This window comes from Ictidomys tridecemlineatus, chromosome 4 (genome assembly GCF_052094955.1).
Source record: "Ictidomys tridecemlineatus isolate mIctTri1 chromosome 4, mIctTri1.hap1, whole genome shotgun sequence".
NCBI lineage: Eukaryota > Metazoa > Chordata > Mammalia > Rodentia > Sciuridae > Ictidomys > Ictidomys tridecemlineatus.
Window position 1 is genome coordinate 58,681,408 of NC_135480.1, and position 9,473 is coordinate 58,690,880.

At 34.7% G+C, this 9,473-nt stretch overlaps 1 protein-coding gene across 1 annotated transcript; it reads left to right on the forward strand.

Moving 5' to 3' along the window:
• Positions 1 to 8,034: 8,034 nt before the first annotated feature.
• On the forward strand, positions 8,035 to 8,970 carry Or51b4 (olfactory receptor family 51 subfamily B member 4). Its single transcript, XM_005342519.2, has one exon. The coding sequence runs from the start codon at positions 8,035 to 8,037 to the stop codon at positions 8,968 to 8,970; it is 936 nt and encodes a 311-aa protein (XP_005342576.1).
• The last annotated feature ends 503 nt before the right edge of the window (positions 8,971 to 9,473 follow it).

Genomic DNA, 9,473 nt, shown 5'->3' on the forward strand with positions numbered 1-9,473 from the left:
GACATTACTTCAAAATCTTGAGATCCTAGGATTCTGCGTCTTGCGTATAATAAGAAGGAACCTCAGTTTTATACACAGTCTTCTTTTTTTCAGAATTTAAGAGACCTGCATTTTTACATGAATCTCCAAGGTATTTTAAGCAATGAATCTATCTATCCATTGATGAACACTAAATGCACTAAATCTATCTATGTATCTATGTATCTATCTATCTCTCTATCATTTATCAATCATAAAGAAAGTAGGAAAATGAAATTCCAGTGAATTTGGAGATGCAGAATATGGATATATACCTTAATAAGCAGGAAAGGTAGGGCAGTTCAGAAACTATATCTATAAAATGTAAAAATAAAATTTCAGAAGAGGTCTAAATATGTGAGCAGTCTGGGTCAGCCACAGACTACATAAAGAAAAATATGCAAATGCAGATGAATTTAGTGGCCATATAAAAATGTATTAGAGCATATGAATTGAAGACCATGGAAGTGATGTAGCCAAACTACTCTATTTTTAGATATGGTCTTCTTTTCAGATGAAACATATGCCATTTATAAAGCTTTACAGTAGAGTTTCTGTAAATTCATTAATTGCCATTAGTTTATTTCATTAGTTGATTTGTTTCTCTTTATACTGTTTTCTCTAAATTCTGAACAAAATACTTTTGATATGTCTGGCAGACAAAATTCTGACATTGTAGTTTTTGACTATTCATTTCATTTTTATGTTTTATTTCTAATTAACATGTAACAATTATATATATTTACATGATTCAGTGTGATTTTTCATCACATGTATATGGTGTATAATAATAAAATGAAAGAAATTAGTATATCCATTATATTAATCATTTATCACTTGTTTCTGTTGGGATCATTCAAATTCTTTTCTTCTAGCTATTTTGAAATATGCAATGAACTATTATTTACTATAGTCACCACATTTCACTAATGCTTCAATGAATACTAGTGTAGAAGTTCTTTTGCTTTCAGTTTTTTGGGAGGCTATACACCTTGAAAGGGAATTGATTGGTCAAATGGTAATTTTATGCTTAAGTTTTTGAGACACTTCTAAACAGTTTTTTCCAACTGCTGCACCATTTTACATTCCTTCTGGCAATGCTAGGGGATTCCAAATTATCCACATTCTCTACCACACATGTCTTTTTTATTGCTTTGATTACAGTTTCCTTAGTAGGTATAATGTGGTCTCCTAATGTGATTTTAGTTTTTTTCTTTAATGATTAATGATGCCAAACATATTTTAATTGTATATTGATTGGCTATTTTTATATATTTGGATAAATGTGCACAGAACTATTTTTAAACCAGTCTATGCAGATGTTCTTTTAAGTTGTTCTGAGTCTGGAGAATTGAATTCTGAATTTGCACTTCATGTTTTTGTCATAAAGTGTTAAATATCTCACAGAGAGTTTCTTAAAACACTTATTAAATTATTGATGCCTTTCCTTATATATGGTCAGATTCTGCTTGAATACCTCTTCCCATCTTTTTGTACTGTGAATAATCTAATCTGCTTCCCAAGAGGATCCCTTGAAGAAAAGCTAATTAAGTAATTATTATATCCATTATCTTTATCATTTATCATTTATTTGTGTTGGGATCATTCAAAATCTTTTTGTCCTTCCTGGAGGAAAGACATTTTAAATTCAGATTGTTTAAATACACACACACACACACACACACACACACACACACACACTTACACACATACTCATACACTTACATATATACATGCATACATATATGTGTAGATGTGCGGGTACATGTGTATATATATGTGTACATGTGTTATATACATTCATGTATATATTTGTGTGTGTATATATATTTCACTTGCCTGGAAATAGTGTAACAGGACAACATATAGGAAAGAAGATATAATTATTTCAGAACTAAAAGGTAAGGCATCTGCATTTTAAGATAGTCTGTGCCGAAGTTCTTTTGAATTTTTCTTAGTCTGGAGACTCCTTGAATCCTTACTTTGCACATTATGTTTTTATCATTATGTCTTAAATAACTTGTAGACAGTTTCTTGAAATATTTATTAAATTATTGATGCTTTCCCTATTTAGGGAGAAAAATATATGCTCATAATTCATTTACAATAATTATTTTTTCTAGTCTTCTTTATAAAGAGCTCTATATTAGGAATAAAGAAAATATGTAGAGAAATGTAATCTAATTTATGTAATGTTTAAAAAATAGATTATGGGAGAAGTTTCCTGTGTGACAAATGTTCTGAAATTTTCTCAGATTGTTTTAATTGTGAAACTGAATGATCTTCAACAAATTTCCTAAGGAAAGAGTATGTCCCATGGTACAATGCTAATGTTATGGATGCTGATATAAAACAAAATTCTAACATCCAGTTGTCCTCCAACAGCATTGTTTGGTCTTATTAATTTGTCCAGGAAGCCCCTGATGTTTATAAGCATGTTGCTAGAAAGTTCCATTCCAGATCAATCCCATCTTGATATTCTGACCTTGGTTCAGAGGTTCTTATGCCTGAAGAAGGACTGGCTTTGCAAGTTGTGTTTAAAGAATAGAAGCTGTGGGACACAGCTCCTGTGGTGGCCATGAGATACTTTGACAAGTATCCTGCTATAATATCTAAATTTTACGGATCGATTGCCTCATTTACAGTTTTCTTCTAGGTGAAAGGGACTTGAGCTAAGCTAAGCCCTTTTAAGTTAAAATTACTGGGACACTCAACACTGCTCTAACTTCTTCTTTCAGCATTATCTCCAGAAGACAGCTATCTCTTTGTATCCTCTATACACTCAAACCTCTCATTCTGTCCCTAGACCATTAGGTTTAATTCCCCAGACTACAATGTATGAGGCTCTCCTCAGTGATTTCGACATGAATTTTTGTCTTCTTCTATATAGTAATACAGTGGATAAATGCAGAAAAGAAAATGAATATTTGTATAGTATCATCTGAGTAGAGTCCTTTATTTATCCTTTTTAGGAGTTAGTTAAGCTATTTAATAGTTTTGGTAGAATAAAGGGATAGATATATTTGGTGTATTTAAGCATCAGCATGCCGTTTTCAAAGAATGCAGAATATGATTTTTACAATAGGTACTAAAACTAGGGGACAAATCTAAAGCAACTAGTTCTATTACCAATAAATGTAAAGGTTTTCAATTTGGCCACAAAATCAATTGCTTGATTACATGATTCAGTATTCATTCAATTAACTAACATTTATTGAGCACCAAACATGTATTAAACTCTGTGCTAAGGACTGAACATCTTTCAGAAGTTTTATTTACTGTGAGTACAATGTGAATTAACTTTTTAAGAAAGTGATTTCAAAATTACAACTTAACTATAATTCTAAAACCAAAAGTTTTCTTAAGTGAATTATTAATTATATTTATTGCTGATATTATTCCAAATCACACTCTGGCAAAATCTTATATGAGATTATGAAGGACTATTCAGTCTTCATTTACTGCCTGAGTATAAATAGGTTATAGTTTGTAGTATGCTACTTGCTAGGGGTAAGTCATCTGTATCTTGTCAGACATGCATTTTATTATTATTTTTAAATATAAAAGACATGATTTTGCCAAGTGTCTCAAAATAAGGGTCTTGGGTACAGAGTTAAAAACCTAAACAATTTTTAGGCTTATTAAATAGAAGTTTAGCGTGTGATCCAGTGAAGGAGATTTTTAGACTGGACCTGATATTCAACACTTTAATTAGTATGTAGAGTCAGGAGAAGCATCATAGAAAACAAATAAGAATTTTTAATCATGATATAATAAACAGTTAAAAGACTAGCAGATGTTCAACCAAAGGAAGAATTCTTAGAGGCATTAATGCAGATCTCTTTATACCTCTAGAGATAATATAGAAATGCGATTGTTTAGACCTGATTTGTTAAGCATTCTGGAGTAAAGTGTTAAAATAAGGGAAGATTATTAGATATTTCAAGGAGATAGCTTTCTCTCTCTTCATGTGCATGTGTTGTTTGTGTAAATGGATTATATATATATTTATTCATATATATGTATGTCAATGTATTAACTCACAGGGTAGTGCATTTACAACCAATGGAGAGGACGAATTAGATGTCTGCAAAGCAATCATTATGATGAAATTATTAGGTGGAGGCTCAAGGATTTGATAAAGGGTTTGTTGGATAGGCTCTTTACCTTGTTATTCTTTTTGAAAATATAATATGTAAATAGTTTTAAAAAGGGAGAAGGTAATATTCTTCCTCAAATGTCAATATTCAGGAAGAAAGAGATCTTCCCACTCTATGACCCATTGAAAGAACACTGGGTGTACTGCAGGTCATACCTCATCTGATGTTAGAGAAACAGCTTGTCCATCCAGAAAAGATGTAAGATCATGGGTATAAACCTCAATGGTTAGATCTTTCCCAGGAGGAGGAGGAGAAGTGGATTGTTTGGTATTTCCAAATCACCTTTGTAGAACTAGGCTAGAATGATCCCCTGAGAATTGTTTCTTTAATAAATATACCTTGCATCAGGGTTCTGAATAAATCCTGGGGACATAGCAACGAACAGATTCTCAAACGATGCTTATAAACCACAAAAAGAAAAATGGCTCAGGTAAGGAAGCCCAAGAAGTCATATGCTTCAAGGATGTTTAAGAGTAACTCTTCTACCTGGCTTTTCAGCCAATTTTTAAGTAAAGGTGGGAATGCAGAAAGATTTTTTAAAATATTAAAATTTTAGCTTGTCTAGCAATGCATGAAGCCTTGGAATTAATACTTAGAAACACACACACACACACACACACACACACACACATGCACACACACACAATAGAGGAAAGGGTATAGGATATGAAAAGGCAAACTTTGACCTGAAAAACACTTTTTGTACTTAATGAATACTAATAAATACCGGTTGAAAACATGAGATTGAAATTTGGATCAAAGAAACCTGATCTGAATTCCCATATGCCACATACTAGTTGCTAAAAACCTTAATCAAGTTGCTTGACCTAGGGCTCAGTTTCCTCACTAAAGCATGTAAATAGTACAATGTGTGCACTTTCTTGTATGCACTCACTTTTCTTCTCACAATCATTAGGCATTTATTCCTACCATTCTACTGAATTTGTTAAGATCACCAAAAGAACTACTTGACAAAAACAATGGGCATTTTCCCATTTTTATCTTATTTGGGAACTCTGATATTATTTACTGTTAAAGTATAATGCTACGTATATCTCTAAAATTTATTTTCCACTGATTTTTGTGAAAACAGATCACTTTTGCTACCCTTTTATATATTTGCCTTTTTATATATCCATTTTCTTTGGGATTCTTTTTTTCCTACTGCAATGGGAAGTTTTTCCTAGGTTCCCAACTTTTATTTCCAGATTTCCTCTCCCACTTTAATTAATGCCTAAGTTAACATGTAAACAGTAACTTGAAAGTTAAAATCTTTCAGATTGCTCTCTGCAGCCATGGCTTCCCATTGTTAATTGAATTAAAAATTAGACATACATAGATGTATATATAACTAATTTTTTTTAACAAGAATAGATTCTTAAGAAACAAACTAAAGTATAGGGATTAGAGTCAGTAGACACTGACATGAAAGGGTTTTACAGATTATCTGGCACTGAATAGGTTCTTGTTTGTTTGTTTCTGTAAGAATGGGAAAAGATGATAGTGAGCTCCAGTCACGTCTGTGTCCCATATGAGACCGCTTGGTTCGCTGCATGGAAATACAAAATTCCACCCAAGTTATGACAATTGTTAACATCATGTGTCACATTTCAGGAGACCTCTTAAACTGAGCAGCTATTCCTCCTCACAAATTTAAGTATGTAGACACTTTCTGGCACTATACAAATTTTTCAAAATTAAACGCCAGTGTGGCTGTTGCTAGGGACTGAAAACAACAAATAAGGTTCTCTTCTATTTAGGTCAATACAAATACATTAAGAGATATTAGTAACTATTTCCAAAGGACTTAGCATATACTCTTGATACCTAAACGCTGACCAGTCCAAGGTCTAAAACTCATAGCTTTGGCTGAAAGCACTATAATCATACTGAATCTTCTCCTGCTTCTTAGTTCTGGCCCATTTTCAGGGTAAAGGTAGGACAACATAGGTGTTTTGCTCCTGTTCTGCACAATAAATTGTGACATTTGTCCATTCTTCATGTCTCTTCTCCATTGCTATTAATTAAGCAGAGTCAGAATGTTAAGGGAATGGGGCAGCACAAATTATGATTTTTGCAGACGTACATATCACTCTTATTTGGGTACATAAGGGTTGCTTAGTTGAGCCCCACAGAGATTGTGATTCAATGGACCAAATTAGTTGACAATTTTTCTTTACCTATACCAACAGAATATCTTCTATTTTAGTCCTCAAAATGTCCTTTTTATCACTAACAGTGTTCCTTGAAGCAGTAGGCATTCCTATAACTCATTCACTTTCTTCTATCCGAATCTCCTCACGATCCATGGCTTATTATTAGAGATGTTTCCGTATGTCAAATATCTATTTATTATTGTTTTTATGGACTTTTATAATATGGAAGGGTTGCAAAGATTGCTAACATCTCAGTCTTCCTGAATTCCATTTCAGAGGTATCAGTAATGAATCTTATGACAGAAAATTATTTTTAAAAATACTCTGGAGATTCATAGAGTCAAAAGAATTCGGGGAAAACAAATGTCATTTGTTTTTTATATTGTAATTCTTTTTATATTCATTTTTCCATTGTAGTTGGACACAATACTTTTATTTTATTTTATTTATTTTTTTATGTAGCGCTGAAGATGGAACCAAGGGCCTCACATGTGCTAGGTAAGCGCTCTATCACTGAGTCATAACTCCAGCCCCTCCTTGTCATTCTCTTTAATACTTACTGTAATAATTCTGCTCCAATATTTCCTGACTGCATGCAAACTGAATAAGATCAAAAACCTTGATCTTATATAAGATTACAATTATAAATAGACCACATTTCAAAGACCCTTGTGAAGCCATTCTTAATTTTTCTGGATATGGGCTTAAATAATCTATATAAGTGTCTCCATCAGCAATATAAAACATCATTTTTCCCCCTGGCAACCTTGAAATTCCCCCCATATCTATCAGTGTAAAGTTTATGCTTTCGACCACCAATTTCTGATATTGCTATTGCTCTTCAAATAAACATTTTTTTCCTCCTAAATCTATGGCTGTACGTAAGTATCAGGCTTCTCTGGAGACCTTCAGTCCAGAGGTCTGCATTCTTTAAAATTTTCCTTTAGGAGTTTCCAACAAGTGGTTTGTGTGTGTGTGTGTGTGTGTGTGTGTGTGTGTGTGTGTGTTTTAAATTTTGTCTCCAATGTTGCAACACTGAAAATTCAGAGTCCCAACTTCCCCAACTCAACACACCCTTCTAGAATGAGTTTGCCAATTATATCCGGTTGTTCAGAGTTCTTTAGATAGGAGAACAAGTTCTCTCCCATGTATGGAACATTTAACATAGCAACATTGATTACAGTATTTCTCAAGCATTTAATAATGGTTGACTAATTTCTCTTAATCGAGCCTTTTCCTCAGTGATTGATCTTTAAACAATTATTTGTTTCAAGAGAGAAAATCTGAACTGATGCAAATTGAATAAAAATGCAGCAAAGGCCTATTTGAGAAATAATAGTAGATGGAATAAACTAGTGAAGAGAATAAAGTTGGTCTGAAGGTGAGCAATTCGAGAGTTGGAGTCAAGGTTACAAAAACACAGAGGTGTGATTGAAAAACCAAAAGCTGTGTGCTTCACAATAAAGTGTGATTATTATCATGATTGTTATTACTATTATTTGTTACTCTAGGCAAAGGCTTAGTGAATACAGGCTTATAATTGACGAAGTCTGATACAACATACAAAAACTTACATGTTTTGAGGTGAGAAATGGCCTGATGGTGTGCTACAAGAAGACGGTGAGAGAGAGAAAGAATACTGTTTATGTAGACACCATAAACCCTGAAAAAAAAATCTTCCCTCCACCTGCAAAACCACCATGTGGTCCAACAACACTGCTGCTCCCTTCTTGCTGACTGGCTTTCTGGGCTCAGAAGCAATTCACCACTGGATCTCCATCCCTTTCTTTTTCATCTATCTCTCCATCCTCTTAGGGAATGGCACACTTCTCTTCCTCATTTGGAATGACCACAGCCTTCATGAGCCCATGTACTACTTCCTGGCTGTGCTGGCAGGTACAGATCTTGGAATGACATTGACTACAATGCCCACAGTCCTGGGTGTCCTGTTGCTGAACCAGAGGGAGATTGCCCAGGGTGCCTGTTTCACTCAGTCCTACTTCATCCACACACTAGCTATCGTAGAATCAGGTATCTTGCTTGCCATGGCCTATGACCGTTTTATTGCCATCCGCTCTCCTCTGAGGTACAACTCCATACTTACCAATTCCCAGGTAATAAAAATAGGTCTGGGGGTAATGCTGAGAGGCTTTGTGTCTATTGTGCCCCCAATTTTGCCACTCTTTTGGTTTCCATATTGCCGTTCCCATGTTCTTTCCCATGCCTTTTGTCTCCACCAAGATGTCATGAAACTTGCTTGTGCTGATATTACATTTAATCGCTTATACCCAGTTGTTCTGGTGGCTCTGACTATCTTCCTAGATGCTCTGATCATTCTCTTTTCTTACATCCTGATTCTAAAGACAGTTATGGGCATTGCCTCTGGAGAGGAGCGAGCTAAGGCCCTCAACACTTGTGTCTCCCATATGAGCTGTGTCCTGGTATTTTACATCACTGTGATTGGCCTGACCTTCATCCACAGATTTGGGAAGCATGTCCCCCATGTGGTCCATATCACCATGAGCTATGTCTACTTTCTCTTTCCTCCATTCATGAACCCAATTATATACAGCATCAAGACCAAGCAGATTCAGAAGAGCATCATTCACCTATTTTCTGGGCATGGCAGAGCTTGAGTATTTATTATAATGTCTTGAGAGTGCCCTGATTTTGGGGTCTTCCCCATTATTAGAAAAAAAATCTTGGTCTACCCAGTTTTTCAGAGTTAGAATTAGTTATAAAAAAGAAGGTGGACTTGAGTAGCAAAATTATGTATGCATCCATTGTAATAAAGAAGAAATGCCTGTGATCTTGAAGAAAAGGATATAAGTAACAGAAGTTAGGGAGATAGAACAATCTATATTCAGTTTCTAAAAGAAGAGTAATTGTCGGAGCCCTCCCTGAACAGGAGATAAACACACCTCTTTAAGCCTTGAGTATGGAGGTATTGGACTGGAGGTGCACCTGCTGCAGTGCATGTGGACTTAACTCTGCTCAGCAAGAGAGGTGTACTCTGGGATTGGGCGTCACACTAAGGGGCTGAACTTGCACCCACCTGTTCATTGTAACACAATCCCTTGCCTTATTTGGGTAGAACGTTCCATGGAAGGAGCGAACCTGAATCCCACATTCACACGGG

What these genes read in the sequence shown, in the direction of transcription:
- Or51b4 (XM_005342519.2), top strand. Translation starts at nt 8,035, where the DNA reads ATGTGGTCCAACAACACTGCTGCTCCCTTCTTGCTGACTGGCTTTCTG.